At 36.9% G+C, this 26,506-nt stretch overlaps 1 protein-coding gene across 1 annotated transcript in view; it reads right to left on the bottom strand.

Moving 5' to 3' along the window:
* Positions 1–26,506, bottom strand: part of HDC (histidine decarboxylase) — a 908,850-nt gene that overhangs the window by 741,917 nt on the left and 140,427 nt on the right. Inside the window, exon 3 of the mRNA XM_044076311.1 lies at positions 21,433–21,567. Within this exon, the coding sequence (XP_043932246.1) occupies positions 21,433–21,567 (135 nt within the window). The remainder of the gene's footprint in view (positions 1–21,432; positions 21,568–26,506) is intronic.

A 26,506-nucleotide genomic window follows, 5' to 3' on the forward strand; every position in this document is an offset into this window, starting at 1 on the left:
ATGCTTGAAGCTATTAACCTGTTCCACTATCTTCTTTTCTATCTCACTTCTCAGCTTCTTCTGATTTACCCAGTTTGCTGCTATTACCACTGTCTAATCTGTGCTTAGTTTCATCCTATGTGCCTTCAGTTTTGCATTCCATTCCCCTATCCTTTGCAATATTAAAGGCATTTGACTGAAGGACTTTTTGTTTGTTTTTACCCCTCGTTGTAATAAGGTTCACACCTCATTTTACCTTAGCTGTGCAACTAGGCATGGCTGCCCTTTATGTTGCTTCTTATTTAACTTGGTTTTAGAATCTCTGATAAGATGTGTTGATTAACAGTAATCTTTATTACTAGTCTCAGTATGCCACGTTCCCTTAAAACTTCCATTATGTGCAGGCAACATCTCTTTCCCCCATCTTTTCTTGTCACAGTCATACACACCAATGGACTTTAGAGTTTTTCTAGCTACAGACTAAACACAGAAAAATATTATGTTTCTCCCCTTAACCATCACCTGTCTTCAAGAGGTATAGCACAGCTGAACAACAGATGGGCTCTTTATGGACTGAGATACTGATGTAGTTTTGCCAGTCATGATATTCAACTGATGAAAAAGTAAACATTTGAAAAGCTCAGAAAAAAAATTGTTTCCAGCCTAGATAGGTGTACCTTTCTTTCACTGCTTGGTTAAGTGAGTGTACATAGGGTGAAACTAGTTCAGTTATTATGCCGCTTCACATATTTCTATACATCCTATCCTGCTTAATATATACTAGTTCTCCCAGTAATTTACAGCCATCAGACAATGTTTCTAAATGAATGGAGGTCGTAGAAATGCATATATACAAACAGGTTTCTCCTATTTCTAAAGGTACCATTTAGGCTTCTACTTCTTTTATTTATATTTTTATTGGTGCTTAAGTCTAACAGCTATCTTAACTACTGTGAGGCATTTTAAGAACAAGCCTATCAACCTTATAGACCTTAATATTGACAAGTCACTTTTATTATATTGCAAGACTAATACTGATGCATTTTTTTCATCTTACATCTCATCAGTTACTTATCATCTTGAAGCATTACCTGAATGGTTTCTAAATCAATTTGATCTTGCTTCTGTAACTATTTATTTGTTGCTCCTAGGATAGATATAATCAAGAAATGATCTTAACCTCATGCTTTATCAAGCCATAGAGGTTTTCCTTTTCATTATCTTAACTGACTTTGTGTGAAGTATCATACATTTTTATAAGTGGTAGGCTGCTATGTAGAGTTGTGAAACATTCCTGTCATAGCTTAGGCAAAGGTACATTCATCCATCTGTGAGGAGCTGGCTGCTCTAAGGGCAAATGACCCAATGGTATGAAGACTGGATCCCTAAATAAAAGAGAATTCAGATTTGGGTATAAACTTCATGGTCTCTATAAATCTGTTTATCACTAAGTGTTTCATACTAATTGTGAACTATATGGCTGTTAAGCTTGGACTATTTAAACTAAAACCTGCAATCAACTTAAAAAGTAGCAGGTATCAATTAAAGCAGTACCTACTCTACAAATGAAATGCATAAACCTTTAGTACCTCTCCCCAATTCATATATAGATTTTATGTCAATGCTAAGATATTTTCTAAAATATGGCCCCTTGGATTCTGATTCTGATCATGTGCTGTGGTTTTGTAATATTGTATAAAACGTGGGAAATGATTCAGTCAATTGGTAATCCCATTTTGGGTAAGAACATTACATCTACTAATGAGTCAAGCCTTTTTAACATCCCTTCACTTGATTTCAACAAAGATGCAGATGCAGTCAAAAAACTTCCTTGGGAATCAATCTGCTACAAAAAAAAAAAAAAAAAAAAAAAAAAAAAAAAAAAAAAAAAGTGGAAACAAGGCAGCATATCAATGATTAGTGAATAGAAGTCAGAACTATATTCTCATCCACGAGGTTAAATGAATTGTGTTCCTTCCTCGGACCAAAGCAACAGAGTAGAATAATTTCAATTATTACTAAAATTCAGAGATGAAGGAACAGTAAACATAAGGTTCAAGATGAGTTACTAAGAGTAAGGATGTCTCACATAGTTTTATTATTGGTACATCAGTCTCTTGGAAATGACTGACTATAAAAATTCTTGTTCAAGAGCACTTGATGCCCTTCTATAAGTTTCTCCTGTTTTCACCACACAGTGAAAGGCATTATTTATTTTTGTTACCTTTTGTTCTTATGGTTATCCTGTTATTTTTTACTTACTGAAATGCCAGTGAAACATATTAAGTTGAAAAAGAGAAGCTTTATAAATGATATATTTTGTAAGAGACATCAAAGTATCACAGCAAAAATCACTAGTTAAAAATTAGGTAATTCAAGGAAATTAACATTCTAATCAAGAACTATTGTTTGACAATTTACATGAAACCTATCCTAACAAGCAAAGGGATGCCAGAACATTGCAGGGCTGCTGATGGTGAAAAAAATGTTAGCATATTAATAGTGAACTAGACGATGGTGCTTTTTATCAACAATAAGTGATTAGCAAAAACAGAGGGGTGTAACAGCAGTGCTCACTCATCAAGCGTTCATTACTTCATCTGCTTGAATATGAGAAGATTTTCATGGCCTGAGTTTGTCCCTTTCCCCCACTGTTGTACACCCTGGATCTGTAAGTAAGGGGATGAAGGGGGTTAGGGGGGTTGCATCTGAACACAGAATACAAAAAAGTGCTAGAATTTAAACATTTGCCATATTGCACAAATGGGGCAAGAGTGGCTTGTAGTAGACAAAAAACAGACAGTATGTCCAATGACTTATATAAACTACTATACTATCTGGAGGTTAATTAAAAACTTAATATACTAAAACTATAACTTGTAGCGAATGGACGATTATTAAAATTACATGTCTTAATGTTAAAATATGAAAGAACAAACTGCCACCGCTTTTTTAAATTAATGAAACCATGACATAACCACTTATCTGATCCACTTAAGATAACTTTTAACATTCAAATCTTCCATTCGTTACAGGTTATAGTTTTAGTATGTCCAATGAGTCAGAACATTTTAAGAAAAAAATCCACCATTTCCTCTACCCAGTTAAGTTAAAATATAAGCTTTAATTCCATTGTTTATTATACAGTTAGAAAGGATACTGTAAAAACTTCAACTAAAATACATCATTTGAGCCTAATAAGATTAACCAGTAGAGAAATTAAAAAAAAAACACATTGTCAGATAGCTTATCCATGTCTAGATACATTATTTTCAGTCCTCAAGAGGGCATCAATCTAGATACATTCATTTCCAGTCTTTGAGAGGGCTGGAATCTAGACACATTCATTTCCAATCTCAGAAAAGTCAGTAATCTAAATATGTTCATTTCTAGTCTTGGAGAGGGCAGTAATGAAGACATGTTCATTCCCAGTCTTGCAGAGGTCAGTAATCTAGATATGCTAATTTCTAGTACTGGAGAGAACAGTAATCTAGACATGTTCATATTCAGTCCTGAGGAGGGTTGTAATGCAATACTGGTGCAAAGCCAGCATCATTCTCATTTTAAAGGAAAAGGTAATATATTAGATCAAGTAGATGTAGCCCAAAAAAACAGACAAGCTAACAAAAACAAATGGTTAGAAACAGGTTTAATTGACTTTCATAGGCTAAATGTTCAAAACAAAATACCATTCTTGTAGATGGAGTAGGTCTCCAGAAATACACAGACTGCCTTTTGTGTGTGGTATTATCTTTGCCATTGATGAAGGTCTACATGTTGTTGTTTTAAACTTCACTTTCAGAGGCTCTTTTAATTGAGTTGATACTTCTGTTGTGCTTAATAAATTGCATCATCTAACTATTACATCATCCTAAACTCTGTGAATTATTACTTGATTAGTAACAGTGCTTCTCAATCTTATTGCAATAAATCTGGACAAAACAAAAAATAAGAGGGTGACAAAGACCCCAAAATAGGGTGGGCAGATTTTAATTGTTGTTCCTGTAAACTTCAAAAGTTGCTAGAACAGCTTGTGCATTAGCATGCATTTTTCCAAAGGATATGGTGTTTGAAACTTAAAACTTCTGTTATATTTAATGATTTAATTTCTCACTAATTTGCTAGAAAACCACAAAATGTATGAAGGACACAACAAAATTATGAGGCAAAAATCTGAATATTCTGCCAAAATCTAGACAGCTAAATAATTAGTGTTAGTAACTCATTATTGATTAAAAAAATTGTAGTTATGTCAGTCAGGAAAGAAATATGGCAGCTGTATGGGACCCTATCTGTTTAATCTTTAAACCCAAGATTTTTGCACGCCTTCATCTTTTTAAGCTCAATATGGTGATGATATGAAATTAGGAAAATTATTAAAAATGGTTAAGATTAACTTAGTGTTAAGTTTCAAAAATTTTCCATTGATTTAAAACCTGTAAAGATCCATTACTACTGAATGAAAAATATCACGTGGAATGCTTACTGGCACAAATTTAGATTTAAAAATTCTGTGAAACATTTCTTGCTTCTATTTTTGTTATATTTAAAACACAGGTTAGAATTTTGGAGTAAAATATGGTCTCTATAAAAAAAAAAAAAAAAAAAAAGAAAATATGAACTGGAGGTATCCAGATATATTACTTTAAGCACATTGAAGGACTTCACTCTCTTTTTTTATATAGAAAGGTTAATGGCATTAGAATTAGACAGCCACACTTGCAAAAGACTAAGAGATAACCATATTTTGATTTAAACAACAATTAAAATGATTTTGTCTTCCACTGCTCAGGGCTTAGTAACCATCTAACAAATAAGCAAATGAGGGAGGGTAATTTATAAAGTATGAAATTATGAAACTTCAGTACAAACTGTGTTGATGTCATAGGTTCATAGGTTCATAGGTAGATACTAGGCTATCTGCCCTAGGGCATTTATAAGCCTAGCCAGAGTGTATTTGGCTTCCACCTCCCTATTAGATTAGCCTACTGTGCCTCTGTAAAGTAGGTCACAGAAGGTACACTTTTAAGATTAGTTTACTGTGCCTCTGTCTAGCAGGAACACAGAAGAGATCCCAGGGGTGAATTTGCGATTTCCCATCCACGCGTCCAGATTTTGCTTGAAGACGGTCAGCAAGGGGCTATGTCTAACATGAATTGGGATTCTATTCCACAGTGAGGGGAGCCTCTGGGAAATGAATCTGGCCCTCCAGCATGTCCTATTTATTTTTGTGCTGAGGTTTAGGTCCCTGGAGCGTGTAGCTCTAAGGGACTTGGATTTTTTGAGGTAGAGCATGTCCATTAATTCTGGGTTTGACATGGCTTTGTACATCAGGCATAGATCGCCTCTGAGTAGGCAGTAAGCAACTGAGTAGAGCTGGAGTTTCTTTAGTCGAGCTGCATAGGACATCTGTTTGTAGCCCATGATCCTCTTGGTGAGGTACTTTTGGGGCCTCTCCAGTTGCTGCAGGTGTCGGGTAAAGTACATCCCAACAGGGGCATTGTATTCAATTATGGGCCTGATGAGTGATGAGTAGAGGGGCACAATGACCTCTCTTGATCTAGATGCGAACACTTTTGTGATAAGGTGGGCTATATAGAAGGTCTTTCTAACCACTTTGGCAACGTGATTATCAAAGGAGAGATTACTATCTACATTGGTCCCCAAATCTCTAATTACTTCTTCTGTGCTTACTGGATTACCACCTATGTGGTAATTTGTGGCCACCTTGTTCTTCCCAAAGGGGATGATGATGCACTTTTTAGCATTTAGCTTGAGGCCGTGGCTCTGGCACCAAGCATCCATCTCTGTGAGACCCTTTTGGAGGATGCTTGTGTCAGCTGGAGATTCGATTATGGCCCCCAGTTTGCAGTTATCTGCGAACTTTGTCAGCCATAATCCCCCCGTGTTAGCCTGAACCTTAGAGAAGTATATACCGAACAAGAGAGGTCCCAGAACTGAGCCCTGTGGGACGCCACTTGTAACTGGTTTGGATTCGGTCATGGCACCTGTGATTCTGACCATGTGGGTTCTATCTCTGAGCCAGTTTGCAACCCATCTTGTGATATAGGGGTTGATATTTAAGCTGGTAAGCTTATTTATGATGCCCGAGTGGGGTATTGTGTCGAAGGCTTTTGTGAGGTCCAGGTAGGCTGTGTGGACTACCTTGCCCTCATCTATGGCTTTGGTAACTGTTTCAAAGAAATCAACTAGGTTTAAGAGGCAAGATCTGCCCTTAACAAAGCCGAATTGGGTAGGGTCCAGTGTCTGGAGGCTCCTAATGTCTTTGTTTATGAGTTCCATGATAATACGCTCCATAGCTTTACAGACCAGACTAGTCAGGCTTATGGGGCGATAGTTTCCGGGGTCCGTTGTGGCACCACCTTTGTGGAGTGGGATCACTGTAGCTGTACACCATTCTTTGGGTACATATCCTGTAGCAAGGCTAAGACTGAACAGTGACTTAATGTGAGGGTCCAGTTCTTCTTGGAGCTCATGTAAGACACAGCCTGGGACACCGCCCGGTCCGATAGATGCTGTGTTTTTTGCTTTGGAGAGGGCAGCTTTCACCTGTGCATCTGTGATGTCAGGGAGGTTACATTCAGTTGGGATAGGCATTTGCTCCTTTGGGGGGGGTGGAAGGGGGGGAGAAGTTTGCACTGAATCTGTCTTCCAGGATGTTGGCTATATCTGCAGGTTCGGTATATTTTGTACCGTTATGCAACAATTCAGAGCATATCTGGTAGTTTCCGCCCATGTTCCTGACATAACTAATGAAGGCCTTGTGATTATCTTTAGTGTTTAGGGCAATTTTTCTTTTGAAACTGGCCTTTGATGATTTTATGAGGGATCGAAGTTTCTTGCTAATACTGATCAGAGATGCCTTCCGTTTTTGGGATTTTGCTCTGTCATGTAGTAGCTTCCTCCTTCTGTTGTATAGCTTATTTATGGCCGGGGTCCATCAGACCAGTCTCCTGTTTTTGGAGGAGTGAGTCTTGGTTTTATTTGGGATAGCATGATCCATGCATTCCTGCAGGTGCTCATAGAATGCATTTGTAAAGGATTCTGCGGATTGGGCTGTATTATCCTCTGGCCCAGGGGCTTTGAAGGATTCCACCTCAGTCTTGAGAAGTACAAAGCTGGCTTTTGAGAAATTCTTTACAATGATTTCCTTGGCTGGGGGTGGGGACGGGATATGGATGTCCAGGGAAATTTGTTTATGGTCTGATCTTACCAATGAGGGGTTTACCTCTGGTGTGGAACATAGACTCCCCATGTTGGTGATGACCAGGTCCAATATGTTGCTCCCTCTTGTGGGAGTGGTGACCAGTTGTTCCATTGCATTAGAGTTTATAAATTCAAGGAACCACTGGGCGAAGGTGTTTGGGCTTGAGTAGTTTTCCCAGTCAATGTTTGGGTAGTTGAAGTCACCCAATAGCATAGTGTTTGGAGAGACAAATGTCAGAGTTGATTTGTACCAACATAATCTGTCTAAGGTAGTAAAATGTCCTGTGCCTCTGCTTTCTTTTAAAGTCACTTGAGTACATCATTGTCATCAGCAATAAATTTTGAGATGGAATTTGGTGTGATGTATAGAGCTTTGGTCTGCATATTGTGTGTGTGTGCACACATGAAAGTGGTGTCATATCGCATTAAGGTTATACAATAGAGTGGGAAAGTAGACAAGGAGATTAATGGAATACTGGAGTGTATAGGAAAAAGCCTCACCAGCAGCAAATGAGAAGATATTATTAGTCTTTTGCAGACTGTAGGTTAGATCCCCTCCTCTAAAGTAATGCGTCTGGAGTGAGGCAAGACCATTTACAGCTTGGGATTCAAGTACATAAAATTATATAGGGTAGTAGTTATTTACAGCTTGGGATTCAAGTACATAAAATTATACAGGGTAGTAGGATGGCTGCGGTGGTGCAGCGGTTAGTGTTGTCACCTCACAGCAAGAGGATCTCCAGTTCGATCTTCGGCTGGGGTATCTTCTGTGTGGAGTCTGCATGTCCTCCCTGCGGTCATATGGGTTTCCTCCAGGTGCTCAAATTTCCTCCCACATCCCCAAAGACATGCTACAAGTGGATTGGACATGCTAAAATTGGCCCTAGGTGTGAGTGCATGGGTGTGCCTTCAGTGGAAAGTTGGGCGCCGGGCTGGCAACTCAACACCGTAAAACTTCACTGCCAATCATGAACAGACAAGGCGATCCGTTGTGGCGACCCCTAACTGGAAAAAGCCGAAAGAGAGACACTCAGGGTAGTAGTTATATAGCAAGCTGTGCTATGAAACTTTATCTGCAATGAAACTAAGTGATAAATAAAGCCACAATACTGACACAGAAGCATGGTGGTAGCTGACATAGACAGCTTACTTTAGGGTTTGCTCTGATTGAATTTGCCAAAATATAGTATGGCACAATGCAGGTGTCCCCTGCATTATGATTAAGTCCACTCTGTTTCCAATTCACGTAATGAGTGGTGATGGAGAGGTGGTCAACACTACATTGCACAGAATATGGTATACAGCTTAGAGCAGGGGCTCTAGCTGCCTCCAAACATGTGTCATAAAAGTGCACAATGCTCTTGTTTAACCTTTTAATAAGATGTAGGGACCAGGGTATCCATGTGCTAAGGATCACTTTTGCTATGTGAGCACGCACACCATATAACTACATCAGGTCCCCACCAAATGGGTTCTTCATGTGCATATGTAGCTAGGTCCATGCTGATTAGCACAAACAGCCTGTTTCTTAATTATTCTGTTACATCTTATCAGATGAGACATGCCAGAATGAGTCCACATAACATCAACAGCCCAGCATGCTGGTTATGAAGTGTGTGTATGTATAGGCATACACACAAATACACACACACACATGCACACACCTCCAAATAAATGAGCGTATTTTATATATATATATATATATATATATATATATATATATATATATATATATATATATATATATATGGGTCTGCTTTGACCCATCACAATTATGTTTCAATGAAACATAATAAGGTGAGCTGTTTTTCGTGAAAATACACTTTTGCCAAAATGCACTTTTGCGAAAAACAAATTAAACAAACAAAAAAAACAAAAAACAAAATAAAAAACAACACTAACCACGTTTATGCAGGGGGGCAAGCCCCCCCTGCACCCCCCACACCCCTGCTACTTTTATATTCTCACTCCAAGACCGCACTACAGTAGGGGGAAAGGAATATTCCCTTATCCCCACTGTGCCGCGATCTAAGCAACAGCCCCTGTTGCTGTTCACTTAGTTGCCTTTTCACAAAAGTGCATTTTCGTGAAAATGCACTTTCGCAAAAAGGAGTTTGCCTGTTTATGTTTTGTACAAATGTAATTTTGATGGGTTGAGGTAGACTCATAAATGCATCTATATATATATATATATATATATATATATATATATATATATATATATAGATATATATATATATATATATTTATATACATATATATATATATATATATATATATGTATATGTATATATATATATATATATACATATACACATATATACATATACACACACACACACACACACACACACACACACACACACACACACACACACACACACACACATTTATTTATTTATTTCTTGACATTTGTTCATAGTTCATAGGTTCATAGGTAGGTACTAGGCTATCAGCCCAAGGGCCTACATAAGCCTAGCCAACAAGGTTCCCTGGCTTACGCCACCCAAGAAAGTTATTTTCCTGTACCACTGTCGAGCAGAGACACAGAAGTGATCCCCGGGGTGTATTTCCTATTTCCCATCCACTCATTAAGATTTTTCTTGAAGAGTGCTAATGAAGAACTTTGCTTGACATAGATGGGTAGCCTGTTCCAGAGTATGGTAAGTCTCTGGAACAGGAATCTATTCCTCCAGCATGTCCTGTTTATTGTGGTGACAAGGTGTAGGTCCCTAGTGCATGCTGCTCAGAGGGATTGGGATTTCTTTAGGTGTAGCATATCGAATTGGTTTGACATAGCTTTATATGTTAGGCAGAGATCACCTCAGAGTAGGCGATACGCTACGGAGTAAAGCTGGAGTTTTTTGAGACGGTCAGTTTGGGCATTTGTTTGAGGCCCGTAATCCTCTTTGTGAGGTACTTCTGTGGCCTTTCCAGCTGCTGCAGATGTCTTGTGAGGTATATTCCAAAAGGGGCATTGTACTCTATAATGGGTCTAATGAGTGGCTAGTAGAGGGGAACAATGACCTCTTTTTTCCTGGATGAGAACCCTTTTATGATGCGGTATGCCACATAGAAGGACTTCCTGACTACTATGGCGATGTGACTATCAAAGGAGAGACTAGAGTTAACCAGGAAAGTCCACTGGGTAAGGTACCCATTTTCAGTGGATGCCCTGGAGAAAAGCTCCACACAAATTACATTAAAACATACAAGTAGCATAATTAAATACATTTCCAGTTTGATATGTCATAGTTGCATACAATTTTATAATCACACAGTAGAGTTCAATATTAAATCAAAGCAGTATTGCACAATTGGAAATTACAAAGAAGTTGCCAAGATGGCTTCAGATTGTATTTATGGAAATTGTATTTATGGAATAATATGACATAACATAAGATGATTGTTAATGCAGCAAAGTATCTGATTATAAGTATCAGATTAGAAGAATCGATGAGGATAAAGTGTTTTTTTGTTAGGATTACAGGGGCAAGAAGGGTTTTGTAGGAAGTGGCTTTTTAGGGCAAACTTAAAGGATTTGTGACAGTTGATTTGAGTTATATGGGGGGGGGGGGTGGTAAATTATTCCATAGCTTTGCAATGCTGTGGGAGTATAGAGTTTGGCTATATATATATATATATATATATATATATATATATATATATGTCAAACAATTTAAATTCACTATTGATTGAATGCAAAGCAATCAAACACAAGTGATTGAATTTCAAACTGTTGATCACTTGAATGAAACACATAAATAAATAAATATATATATATATATATATATATATATGTGTGTGTGTGTGTGTGTGTGTGTGTGTGTGTGTGTAGAAAGATACATAAGTCATAGCTGAAATAAGGAAGCTTAACAGCAAAAAAGATAAAAACTCTCTCAAATAGAATAGACAGCTAAGAGGACTAAATAAGTCCAGCACAGCAGGTTTTGAGGTAAAGATAGCATCCCAAGATATGGACAGCCATAAAGCCTTATTTAGCTATGTGAGAAACATCAAATGCAGCACACAGCAGTGTGCAGATCTGTGTGCAGAACTGTTGGTAAATTAAACAGTGTTCATGGAACCAGGAGATATATCAAATCTTCTGTCTGACAACTTCATGTCCAACTTTAGTCCCCCTTTCCCCTCCCAGGTGCCCCCCCCCCCCAGGAAATACCATCTAACATAATCCTTTGAATTATTCATAGGGAGAAGGTCTTAGATGCTCTCTCTACGGCCAAGAATACAGCTTTAATGGCCTCTGATAATATCCCAGGGTGCCTTCTAAATACCCTGAAGTATGACCTGTCAGGATCAGTGGTATCAATATTCAACCATAGCATCTCTACAGGCTTTGTGCCATATGAATTTAAAACTGCAGTGGTCATCCCTCTGTACAACAGAGTGCCATCAGTGAATCCGAGAAACTACTGGTTAGTCTAACTAGTCTCATATGCAAAGCCATGAAAAGAATTATCATAAAAGTTGTTAGTGACATATTAATCTTTCAGACACTGGAGCCAGTCCAGTTTGATTTTGTCAAGGGTAGGTCACATGGTGGACATTTATGAGTCGGTCACTGAGGCAATGGGTGAGGGCAAAATGGTGCATACTGCCTACCTTGATCTGGGTATGGCATTTGATAAAATACTCCACTCAGGCATACTGCCTACCTTGACCTGGGTATGGCATTTGATAAAATACCCCACTCAGGTATTGTAAACAACCTCTCGGACTTAGGCATAAATCTTTGTGTAACTCTTTGGATAGTCATCTGGCTCACTGACAGGACCCAGGAAGTTAGGACTGAGGGGACCACCTCGACAAAGAGGCCAGTCACCAGTGAAGTCCCGTTGGGCTTTGTGCTGTGTCCACTGCTCTTTGGCTTGTATGCTTTTGGAAATCAAGGGCAATGTCAAGGGTCTCTGGCTTACCAAGTCTGCATATGATTGCAAGCTTGGATCAATCATAGAAACCTCCCCAGTATACTAATATCTTACAGGAAGGTCTAACACAAGCAAATGACTGGTACCAAAGCCATGGCTTAAAATTCATTACCAACAAATGCATAATACCTTTTGGGAAGTCAGCCACCCAGGGGAAAGTACGTCATTGATAAAACAATCCTAAAAGTAGGCATAATAGTCAGAGATTTGTGGATTCATGTAGATAGTAATCATTTTATATCCCTCAAGTAAGGGCATGACACTAAGTCCAGGGAAGTCATCATTCCACTGTACTCAGACATTATCAAATCCATCATTGAATATAATGCTCATTTCTGCATGTATCTGACCCCAACATATATATCAGTGGTAGGTGGTGACTTCAAATCAAAGGGGGTGCTGCAGGAGACAGCTGAATGGGCATGGCCAACTAGAAAGGGATGTGGCCAACTAGAAAGGGGTGTAGCTATGTTACAGTGGGATTAACTCTGACCTTGCTTACAAATTTACATAAAAGAAGTGCTCAGTTACTACTGCACATGCTGAATAGTCTGCCAACATATAAGAATGATTTTTAAACAAGCATTCAGTATTCACATGAACAGATATGAAATAACATACATTAAGAATTACTCATAAACTTGCTAATTATATTACATTCATCTTAAAGTACAGTCAGAAAAGTATTACAATTTTGCAAAGGTGGAAATACAGCAACAGTAAAGAGCAGGGCCATTTGTTTCATTCACACATAGCTCCAGTCTCCATTGCTTACCCACACAAAGTATCTGATTTGATCTTGCTTGGTTAAAACAAAAGTAACAACAAAAAAGATGACATTGTTATTAAGGTAAGTATTCTCTTTTTTCACATAAACAATGTTCAGTGTTCAGAGCTTGTGGTCGATCTTACTTCACTCAAATGCACATTACTTTTGCAGAGCAATCCAGAATTGCAGTCATTCCATTCGTACATAGGCATTGTTCCCATCCTAACTGCTTAAACCAGAGAATATGCTTTGAGCCTACAAGGTTTAAAATAATGAAAATAAAAGCCCATAGTTACATTATTGTATTTCTTTCACATCAGATAGCCAAGAACTTGCATGTGATCTTTCTTAAGTTCACTCATACATACTTTACTCGTGCTTCAACAACAAAACATTGACAAAGCATCCTAATGTATCTTGAATAACCCTGCAAAAAGATATTAGGTTAAATAAAAGCACACATCATCCCCAAATGGTGCCCCAAGAACACTTTTCTTTAGGGGGTGCAGGGGGGCTTGCCCCCCTGCATAAACGTTTTTAGTGTTGTGTTTTTATTATTTTTTTTGTTTAATTGTTTTTTTGCGAAAGTGCATTTCGGCAGAAATTGACTCCTGCCAATATATTATGTAAAAGTCATCAACAGCCTCCCAAACACACAGACCACTAGCATCTGCTTGACTCTGCCAGTGTATTATATTAAAAAAAGAAAATCATCCACAGTCCCCAAAATACATTGCCTCCCTACTATCTGGTTAACCCTGCCAGTATATTATTTTAAAAAAAAGAAAGCTATCAACAGCCCCAAAACACACAGACCACTAACATCTGGTTAACCCTGCCAGTGTATTATGTCAAAAAAAGAAAATCATCCACAGTCCCCAAAACACATACACCACCTACTAGTATCTGGTTGATCCTGCCAGGAAAATAAAATGGAGAAAGTATCTGGTTGGCCCTGCCAAAAAAAAAAAATAAATACTTAGAACCTATCCTAACAAGCAAAGGGACTAAGGGACAAAGACTTAACAGCTCAGTCAAGTTCAAATTTACTGAGCTTAAAACTGCAATGACTTCTGGGAATCTTTATTTATTTATTTAACATTTGGTGATCAGGAAAGTCCAACTAAGACAAAGCTTATTTTCAGCAGAGGCCTGAGGAGAAACGCTCCAGTTTCATGTCTTTGGAATGTGGGAGGAAACTGAAGCACCCTCAGGAAACTCATGAGAATGCAGAGAGAACATGCAGATTCTGCACAGAAGGTACCCCAGCTGAAAATCAAACCAGAGAACCTCTTGCTATGAGGCAACAACATTAACCACTGCACCACTGTGCCGCCCATGATGCTTCCCAGTCTCCCCAATTAAGATTCCCAATATTCCCAATTAAGATTGGTCTTCCCAATCTAGACTGTTTTACAGTCTGGCAACAAGAAAAATAGCTTTTTTTTCCTTTCTTTGTTCTTTGCGCTCATCTACTTGTTTCACAAAACATTGCATCTTCAACTTCACACACTAGTTTGCAAATCAGACTGCTGTTAGTGTGTAAAAAACACTATTTAAACTTTTTTTTTTTTTTTTTTTTTTTATGAACAAGCTGCAGCCCAGCAGTCTGATACCACAAGCCTCCTCTGATATGTATGTATATATATATATATATATATATATATATATATATATATATATATATATATATATAATTTTATACAGACACACAGATGTGCACACACACACACACACACACACACACACACACACACACGCGCACACACGCACACACACACACACACACACACACACACACACACACACACACACACACACACACACACACACAGTTCTGGGCATTCTTTTGAATGCAATAGCCTGCTGACACCCATTTTTGCTGTCACAAGCTATCAAATGCAATTTTTATTGAGTGCAGGATCAAATGAGTCACATAGCAGTGACTTTCTATTTTTAATGATGTTGCCCTTAGAGTCATTGTTGTACAACCATGGACTTAGTATGTGTAACACATATTCGCTCTACTCTTTCTCATACCATATTTTAGCCATTCCTTTTTTGTTATTTGTAACAAGTGCTTGAGGGTTTCCAAAGTCTGTTTCTGAACCATTACATTTTTCTGTAAGCTCTACCTCACTCGGTATGTATTTCCTCTTTTTCTTTCCATTTATATTTATTTATTCAAAGACATTGTCTCTAAATATTCTACCTACCACATCTCTGTCTCTCTAGTATTTATTTAACTGTACCTTTCTCACATTGCTACTCTACAGTCCATTTTATTAGGTACATATGTTATTTATCACTATGTTCTTATGTTATTATAACAAGCTTATGCCTCACTCTGCTGCTTAAAAACTCCTGTAATACATCCTTTATTGTTTGATTAAACTTTAAGTGCATTAATATGCCTGTTGTCAAATCATATACATTTGTGATTTGTTTTTATTTTGTGTATTACTGATTGCAAAAAGAAGTTATGTTTCCTTTTATGATCAATTTAGTTTTGTTATGCTGCATGCTGTTATCATTGAAACTATTGTGATGTAATGGAATGTTGACTATTAATGCCATACGTGTGTGTGTGTGTGTGTGTGTGTGTGTGTGTGTGTGTGTGTGTGTGTGTGTGTGTGTATGTATAGGTATATATTTAATTTAAAGATACATAGGTGCTTGCTTCTTACTTATTATTGTAGTTAACTTGTACTCTGTAGCCAATATTCAGTGCTCAGTATTTTTATTTATTTGACATTTATTTAATGGGAAAGTCTGACCAGAAAAATATCCCATTTTCAACGGAGGCCAGGGAGACAAGCTTCACATTGACATAATATGGTTGCAGACATAATATGCTTACAGTTAAATAAAGATATTACAAACCCTAATACAGAAGAATGACAAATTAACTAAGAATTCAGCTTTAACTCATATAGAGTGCACAATACATGCATACCGCAAGTATTTGGACAATTATGACAAGTTGCATAAGAACATTGTCAGTAGATAAAAAGTAGTCACAAGTTGCAGTTAATAGAGAGGATATTAAACACACTGACTACTTTCTTTGGAATGGAGATGACTAGATAATATTAACAATGATGCCAGTAGATCCAAAATATTTAATATAGCAAATATACTTCTCTTGCACCTTGGACAAACAACCTTTGATAGAGTATAAAATCACATACCCATAATGCTTCCATTTATACAAAAAAACATAATTTAAAACAAACAAACAAACAATTATACAATTATAGCAACCTTTTCCAGTTTAGTTCCCTATTTAACCCTTTTCTGAACAGAGTACCAAATTTAAGAATAAAAAATGCCTCTTTTTGAAGCAACTTATTTTTTAAAGACATATCTGGAACAATTTTTACCCTTTCTATAAGAGTACCTTTCAAATTTTTACTATCCTCACCATGACAAGTCATAAAATGTAGCCCCAAAGAGCTTTCTAACTTTCCTATTCTTAATATTTCTAAGATGTTCTAAATATCTTAACACTGAAACTTTGCTTAGTTTCCCCCACATAAAATAGGTTACACTCACATTTTAAAATGTAAATAACCCCTTCTTTATTGCAACTATAAACATCACAATGAGAATAAATTTTATCTTTATATAATGAAAAGTTGGTACATTAAAATTACATATTGAACAGTGTCCACAAGGTTTCAGTCCAAACTCACAGATTTGTTTTCCCAGCATTTGTGCTGGAAAAGTAAACTGAGCTTGGACAATCATATTTCTAATGCTTCTACCTCTCTTATAAGAAAGTATAGGTCTTTGAGGAAAATGTTCCTGTAAATATTTATCCTACAGCAAAAAATTCCAATAAAACAAAACAATCTTAACTAATTTTTCTGAGAACTTGTATATGTAGTGATAAAAAATACTCTCAACAATTTACCTACACTTCGATCTGATCTCTCATTATAGCTAGTAGAAATTATATGGCTCGAACCCTGATCTAGGTGATCTTTTGCCATTTGCATGGCATGAGTATTATAACCCCTCTTCTTAAACATTGCCCTAGTTTTAGATATTTCTTCAAAAAATTATTATTATTAAATATATTGGATTTACTGCATCGTTGTTTTTTATATTTTCTTTTCTTTTTTGAGTTGTTGACTGTTATGACTAGATAATATAGCCTAGGCAAAAATATATTTGTTCTTTGTCTAAGAAATAGATTTTAATAATTCCTTCTCTATGAACATAGTCCATGTATGCTAGTGGTGGAAGGGGGGGCTAGTTCAGCCTGGGGTAGTGTAGGAGCAGAGGTTTTATTTAGGTAGTCTTTTAGTAGTACTTTGAAGTTCTAGAAGTTAAAGGGTAGATTTAATTTACAGAGGGATATAATTCCTTTTTTAGTGATAAAGTAGGAATAGAGGCTTTGGTCAGAGGATTTGTGGGATTTATATATGCTGAGAAGATTTTGTTCAGTAGATCAATGTAGTCTGTTAGGATGATAGGAATGGAGAATAGGAGTAAAAATCAGGACAGTCATCGACTTTGTGAATGATGTTGTATATGGAGATAAGCTGTATGTAATCTAAGTGATGAGGCATTTTGAGCCAAGTCAAAGCCTTAACACCAACACAATGGTGACTGTGGTATTGCTTGTTGGTGGCAAAATTTGCAACTTTATTGTAGTATGCCTCTAGCTTTTTTTTAACTGTAGCCTAAAGGTTGGTTAGGATGGGGGCACCATGTAAGAATGATGGGAGAAGGTAGGTAGTAGCAAGGATGATTTTGGTGGTGTTTCTAAGGAAGTTTTTATGCCTGTAGAGCATTCCTAATTTTTGGAGAGTCTTTTTATGTTATTTTAACATGTAGCTCAAATTTAAGGTTATCTTCTATAATCAGTCCAATAATTTTTGTGTGGGAGACTACTTCAATTTCATTTTTTTAGTGAAAAGATTTTGACATATGCTTTATCAGGTTTGTGTGTTTTTGTTTTTAGGGTTGAGTACTAGCTGGGCATTATAGAGCCATTTCTCAACTGAAGAAAAAGCTTCTTGCATGATATGGAGGAGTTCATTCAGGCAAGTTATTAGTTGCACATATAAGCATAAAATCATCAGCATAAGAAATGCTGGACCTATGGAGGTATAGAAGTCATTGATAAAGATATTAAAGATAAGGTGACCAAGAATAGAGCCTTGGAGTATACCAGTGCAGACTTGTACATATGGAGGGAGAGTGACTATTCTGCCATTTTACAGCTAGGACCCTGTGACTTAAATAGCTATTGAACTGCCATTCATGAAGAAGGGGATAGTCCAAGGAGTTGCTTATGAATGCATCTTTCAAGAATTTTTGAGCGATGATGATGTTGCAATAGGCTCAAAAGTTAGAGACATCAGCCTAGATTCTACCTTTACGAAGAGGGATAATATAGAATTATTTTCCATAGTGAGGGTACATAGGATTCAGCTATGGATCTACTGATAAGTATAGAAAATGGATATAGAGGGTGAATTAGGTTCATGTGGAGTTGCTGCAGGAGGAGAAAATAAAGTGGTGGTGTGTATGGTGTATTAATAATGTTGGCTATGGTCTAACCTGCTTGCTGAACTACTAGGATTGGGTATTATTGGGATGGTAGAACCACTAGATGGGGTGAAGAGTGTTTAGTTAGGGAGGTAATTAGTTAGGGAGGTAATGTTTTCTATGAAGAATGTATTGAATAAGGTTCAAGTTTCTAGTGGAGAGAGCTATTACATATGAGTTTCTGAGCCCAGATGTAACAGGTTACGTATTGATGCCAAGAATTTTTGGGGGACATTTTTGTGTTTAAGTTGTAGATAGCTATAATATTGTGTTTTAGCTAGGCTAACTTGTGTTTTACTCAGATTGGATAATTCACTGTAAAGTTGCAGGTTATAGACAGTTTTAGCCATTCTTTCCAAACTTTGTCTCTGTTCAAGATTGTAGCTTTTGTGTAGGTTGTGAACCATGGTGTATGGTTAATTTTCACTCTTTTTTTTTTTGAATGGGGTGTGAATGTTTAACATATTTAAGAATAGGTTATTAAAAATATTGACTGCATTGTCGAGTGGAAGAGTTTTTAAGAAAGACCAATTAAAGGCTTTCAAAGCATTGATGAAGGAGTCTATATTAAATTTGTATAGGTTTTGGGTAGTTTTAAATTGGTGAGTATTAGGTTAGTGGGCGGCATTTCTCTGGGTATAAACAGGAAGGTGGTCACTAATTGAGCCTGGATAGGTTCCAGTGGTCTAGGGATGGCAGAATGATTAAGGGGTTTACCTTACAAACACAAGGCACAGGGGTTGATTCTCACATGTGGTAATTGGCTAGGCTTAAAATGTCCCACAGGGGTAGTTAGCTTAGTACTAGTCTATGAATCTACTAGGGTCAGAGATGAGTATCCAGTGTAGAACTGCACCTTTACTGTTGGTATTAAATCTATCAAATCTTTTCATGTTAGGTATAACCATAAAGGTTTATAATTGATGAGGGAAAGTTTGATGTCAAGTTTTGGCAGTCCATATATTTACATCTCCTAGTATGATTTTTTCATAAGGTATACAATGAGTTGTCCAGGGTAGGATTTCATCTAAAGTTGTTATATTTGTGATGCCCGTGCCCTGGCCCAGCAATCAAGGAGCCTCAATCCTCACCACTGACACCAGTGATAGGCATCTTATATAGGAGGAAAGGATAACAAATACATACAGTAAAGTGCAATTTCCCTTAACAGCACACAGAGATCACAGTCAGTCCAGGGCTGGTTGCTCCCTTGCTCTCCAAATTCCCAATAAGACTCCCCACTGGCACAGCTATAGGGTCCAAATCTCAGCCTAGTGGGCAAGCTAAAAATTCCAGCACCCACTCTGTCTAACCAGTGCTTCATGTCCCTGCCCAAGTAGCTGACACACACACACACACACACACACACACACACACACACACACACACACACACACACACACACACACACACACACACACACACACACACTTTGAGAGGAGTTTATACAACTACACAGACACTCCTGTGGAAGGCTGGCACAGGATCTCCAGCTGTGCCACTTTTTCCCAGACTATATGGTAGTACCAGCTGCCACCACCCACTAATATTTATCAGATACTCAAAGGCCTTAAAAGGGTGTCCAATTATTATGGCACAATATTATTATCCAGTTGGTAGTATAGCCTAGGGCTAATGCTATTAGAGTGGCTTTGTACAATTTTACCAAAGGCATGCAAGTACTCTAAAGAGCTTAAATTATCTCTACAAAACAGCCACAGTTGAAAGGGTTTAAAATTATTTAATAACAAATAGTCAAAACACAAGACAATACTTTTTACTACACAGTGCTAGTCAAGAGTTCAGAGATCACAAAGAAATACTTAAAATAATTCAGTAGTATATCACAGAAAAACACTTAGTCTAATCTTTTTAGTTTCTAGCTATTTCTAAGAGAAAACACAAGTCTAAGATAAACTTACATATAGAGCAAGACAGTGCTGATGAGTTGGATAGTCAAGACAAAAATGCTTAATGCTCTCTGATTCTCTCTGTTTTTAAAATCACATTCCTGGTTCACATTGCATCATTCTTCACACTTCCCTGGGTTCCCAGGCTAACAGAAACTACATTTACATTCTTTAGTAAGCTCAAACCAGGTCAGGAAGCAAAGCCATAAAGGACATTTATGCATGCGAATTCTGGCCATTAACTCGGGCCTTAAAACAATAGCAAGAATTCCTTCATCTAGACTGGCCGGAGCCGACTTTAGATCAAAGGGTCACAACATGTTTTACTTGGTCAGCAGAGTGCACTGTTGTTACATTTTTGTAACAGCATTTTTTCCATTTAAGACAACAACCCTGTAGCTTACATTAATATTTACAAATGACAGAATTATCTATAAAATTCTATCTGGCTAGGCTGGTAGCCTTCACAATATTATTTACATGTGGGATATAGACTGTAGCAAAACATAGCTTTTTTATTGTTAAGCTTTAACAGGGATACTAGCATTTCAGCATTTTGGAATTTTGGGATGCTATTTGAATAGGGAAAGAGTGTATGAACTTGAATAAATTAAGGCTACCCCCTCCTGCTTTCTTGTGGGGTTTATCAGGTCTGATAATACTGTATCCTGGAGGGAGTAGTTCAGAATCTTTTATCTTAGGCTTAAGCCAGGTTTCTCTGATGGCAAGAATCTCATTACTTACGAATAATTAGGAATGTAGTTATATAACTTGCTTAACTACTTACCTGTCCTTTACTAATGTAGCATTATATGCTAATTATGTCAGCTTTAATGGTCATTGCCTACTGTTTGCATTTTATATAAGTTGTAACGAGAAAGGGTCAGCTGCTTAGTAAACAAACAAAATATGAACAAACACAAAGGAACAGTAACCATGATACTTTCTGACAACTGCATTCATTCTATGGCATTCTTGAGGCAGAAAAATGATACAGTAACAAATCAAAACTGAAAATGAAACCAGAGTAACCTACTTGATCAGAAGTATAAGCTATAAACCGTGAATTAAGAACTGACTCTTCAGTGTCTGGTTCAAGTTTTTTCATTTCCAGTATCTTTTCTTTTCTTGCTGCCAGCAGAGAAATTAAAGTTGACTCACTAACAGTACTCTGTGGAGGACATAATATTTGTTATTTAGTACACACTGATTATCCCAGCTTTCTGGCTTACATGTCATGTTACTAAAGCAGACAATGAAATGTCAGATGTGATACAAATGTCACAAATTATGGTGGTGACTTTGATTACTTGGATCAATATGCACTGATACCTCTTTTGTCAAACTAATTGTGCTGAACTGATAGCCTCTGTTACAACAATATCTTCAGAAAAAATATAACTGTTCAAATAGCTCAGACTCTATATTATCACTCAGAAAGTGAGCATTGGGTCATGTTAGAGTACAACACAGAGTTTAGTGCACATAAGTGCAGAATGATTAGTTTCAAGCCATTAGGACTGAATAGCTCCTATCTAAGAAAAGTACAAGTTTGACATTTATCATTTACAAATCTAGCCTAAAGCTGATACTTGCAAACAAAAGTGTAAGAATTCCATTTACAGAAACATAAAGTCAACACAAAGCAAAAATGACAGTTTTTCTTCTATAGAATTATTTTCTTTTCTAATTTACTATCCATATGGAATTTATTCTTTTCTCATTTACTTACTATCCATATCGAATATCTTACTATCTCCTAAGGAGAGATGCACACCTGATTGTGCTTATTTGGTAGTAACATAACATAAAGGAGATGCAAACATGAAAGAGAAGTCTGCTTGTTTTAGCAGTGAAACACTAATGTTGTAAGCATTTCCAAGAATGTTCATGTCACTTTTAAACAATCACACCCCACCCAAGGACCCACTTTACTGTAAAGTTGCTGCCTCCCATAAAGTGACTATTTCTTTCCACCTCTGCATAGTCACTTTCAAATAACTTCAGTTAGAAATTATTATGGTAGTTAAAATGCCCTTTCCTGCTGCAAATTATATTTACCACTAAACTTCTAGAACATTTCACCTTTGACTATTTTCATGCAGTTTTCAACTAAAGCAATTTCAATAACAGAAGCATTTACCAACCTCCACTGGCCTTACCTGTTTATGCCATATTGGGCCTTAGCAATATGGATAATATCCTACTGAGGATATAACAGTTGGCCACCATCCACAGCTTCAAAACAATTTCCATGTGCCCAAACCATTAGTCAAATTGAGTTGAGCTGAGATGACTAAAAAGACAGATTTGGGTGACAAGCCCTTCCAAACTTCAATGCCAACAGAGAATGAGAGGCTGAGCCTTGAAAGGATAACACTAGGTACAAAAAATAAGTGACCACATCCTGTCATAATCAGCACACCAAAAAACGAGGGGCAGGGGGTGGAAGGATGCAGTGGCTACTGCAACAATGATCATTCAAACATCTACTGTTGTGGTAAGTTTACTAACACAACTGTACTGTGGTAATCATATTGATCACTACTGCAGTAGCCTTAGCTATATGGATATATTACCCTAGCTTAATATATTTCAGAGACAGAAGGGTAATGATCCAGTAGCCTCAGAGAACAGTCCTAGCAAAGCCTTTGAAACTGATCCTAGATGTAGCTCATTTTTCCTGTGGAAGAAAAGCTCTTTGAACTGAGGTGTCCAGCTGCCACCCTGGGCAATCCTGTGTGAGTCAAAAGAGGCTTTTGAATATATATACTTGGAGTCCCAGATTGGATGAGAAAATTTCCTGACACTTTGCAAAATTCTGCAAAGTTAAGCAAGTAATCTAAATATGGAAACTACGGATACCCTATAGTGTACTATGAGCTATAACTGCAGCTAGAAATTTTGCAAACACTCTTGATGCAGTGGAGACTCCAAAGGTTAAGGCAAATAACTGATAACATGATCCAAATGCACAAAACCTTAAGAAATGTCTGAAGTCTGGATGAATAGAGAATTAAGGATAAGCATCTTTTAATTCTAGTGTTACCAGAAAACAAATGAGGAAGAAGACACATTACTTTGTACCTGGGAACTATCACAAACAGGTTTAGGAAAGAAAGATCCATAACTGGTCTTCAAGCATTTTCTTTCTGAGACACTAAAAACATCCTTGAATAAAAAACTTTTCCAACCTGGGAAGGAGGAGGAACCGATTCTATTACTCTATGAGCCAGCATAGAGTATTGAAGGATAGGAGACACAAAGCAGTCTGTTCTGCTGGATAAGGAATTATCCATGGAAAGGAGGAATTTCCTTCCATTACCACCTGTAATCTTGAGGAATGATCTTTAGAACCCATTTGTCTGAAACTATCTGTTGCCAAAGAGAAAAGTGAAGATTCAAACTTTCTGGAAGAGAAAAGGACTGCCAGGGTGGGAGAGGGGAAAAGGTCCCTTAAACAATCATTCTAACTTGTTGGCTATCCTTGGTTTTGCAGATTTCTGAATTCAGTTTTGGACCTCTCTGACATTTTTTTTAAATGTCTGTCTATCCACATTTTGTTGAAAACACTTACTATGTTTTTCACCAAAATTAGATGAAGATTTAGAGAATCCCTTAGAAAATTTGGAAAGGAGGGATGAAAAATCTTAAGAGATTCCCAATATCAACTTACCCCTATCATCACACATTTGATAACCTGTACAACAGAGGAACCAAAAACTAAATTTCAAAACAAAGGAGAATTTAACTCCCCATATTTAACCAGTTCTGACAGGGTATAAATGTTTTTACTGTAACAGACATTTTAACAAAAAATCAGGTGGAGGTGTTATAATAAGGTTTAAAGATAGTTAAGAAACCTGTGATTATTACATGTTCAGTGATAACACCAATACTATAGACTGTGTAACTGTGACAATAAAGACAAGCCTGGAACACATAACAATTATTGGAGTGTATAGACCACCAAAGTCAAGTGCAGATGACCTAGAGGAATTCATACATTTCTTGCATGAAACACAAGAGGGAAGAATAATATTAGCTGGGGACTTAAATTTACCAGAAACAGACTGGAATAATATTGAGTCAACAACTTTAGCAAGAAAATTATTTACAACATATATTCAGGAAAAACAATTGCTTCAGATTATAAAATCAGGGGATAGAATATATTAGACATTGTTTATGTTTCTAAAGAAATTAATGTTACTTCAAGTCAAGTTTTACCACCGTTGATGTGCATTGATCATGGGATTATAGAGGTTAATTTGTTGCTAGATAATTCTGCCGAAATGAAATCTAAGCCAGTGCACATAAGGTTATTTACAGATTATATGGAAGCAAAACAGTTACTATGTAAAACTAACTGGAGTGACGTGTTCAGTGGAAAAACTATGGATGGAATGGTGAAGTTCTGAAAGGTAAATTGTTTGAGTGCAAAAAATTAAAAAAAAAATGTGTAACATCCGGATCTTGGCATACAACATCAGGGGGCCTAATGGTTAAGGTGTTTGCCTTACAAACACAAGATGCAGGGTTTGAGTCTCACAACAGATAATTGGCTAGGCTTAAAATGGCTCGCAAGGGCAGTTAGCTTAGTACTAACCTATGAACCTATTAACAAGATATCTGATTAAGGTGAGAGACAAAAAATATAAGAAATGGAACAGAGGTCAAACTACAACTTTGAAAACTGAAATAAACAAGCTGGACAAACAGATTAAGCATGGTGTGAGACAAGATCAAGAAAAATTAAGAAAAATATGTAAAGATATTGAGCATAAGATGTGGAAGGAGTAAAGACACACACATTGATAAACTGTGTGCAGATTTTAAAACTTATTCTCAGACACAACAGATTATAGATATATTTACAAAATCTTATGCAAAACAGTTTGGCTCCACAAAAGGGGTGATAATTTGTCCTAGTGACATCCAGGTAACCCTAGATACTGGAATCAAAAATCATAAATTAGATTATCTTGAAAAAGAACTGCACAAACTGGATCCAAACAAAGCATATGCAGGAGAAAGAATTGGTAATAATGACCTGAGAACACTTCAGCAGGAACTTATGGTACCATTATATCTATTATTCACTAGGTCATATAAATACGGGGATTTTCCTCAAGGTTGGAGACATGTGACTATAAAACCTGTCTTTCAGGGAAAGGGGAGTAGGATAAATCCAGACTCATATAGATCTGTAAGTCTACTTTCACGTTGTGGAAAATAATGGAGAAGATAATACTGCATAAGTTACTTCTCAGAACTGGATAGGTTGGGACTTGAAACCATATATCACCATGCATATGTTGAAAGTAGATCTATTACCACCTGTAACATGATGTTCTATAACAATATAACAACAGGTATGAATTAAAAATTAGGCTGTGATGTAATTTATATAGATTTAGCTTCAGCATTTGACAGGGTCATGCACAAAACACTGATCAATTAATTAGTAGAACTAGGTATTGATGTACTCTTGATAAGATGGATAACTGTGTGGATTACAAATAGGACATAACAAGTATCATACAGCAACTGGACAGGTGAAATCCTTGGTTATAGTCAGGGTGTCCCACAAGGCTCTGTCCTACCCTTACGTGTTTAGATTGTATCTTTCAGACCTAACTGAGGTATTCTACAGTCTATATGTAGATGACCTGAAATTGGGTAAACTGATTACAAGTGTTACAGATAAGGCATGTCTGCAAAATAACTTGACTAAATTGACCATATGGGCACAACCGAATAATATGCTGATAAATACATCAAAAACTAAGCAAGTGAGATTTAGAAGACATAAAATGAATGGTGAATATTTAATACAGCACACACTGATTGAAACTGTGGACTCATTTAAGGACTTGGGTATATGGATAGATTCAGCTATGAGTTTTTCTAATCATATCACCCAATTGGTTAATTATAGTTATAGAACTCTATGCTGTATAAAAAGACTTATAAAGTCTAGGAAATCAAAAATGATGAAGTCACTATTTGTTAGTTACATTAGACTCAGACTTGAGTATGGAATAGCAATATTGAAACACTATAAGAAAACAAGCATGAGTAAACTGGAAAGAGTACAGCGGAAATAT

Source organism: Protopterus annectens, chromosome 7.part0 (genome assembly GCF_019279795.1).
Source record: "Protopterus annectens isolate FY-2018-M chromosome 7.part0, PAN1.0, whole genome shotgun sequence".
Classification (NCBI taxonomy): domain Eukaryota; kingdom Metazoa; phylum Chordata; order Ceratodontiformes; family Protopteridae; genus Protopterus; species Protopterus annectens.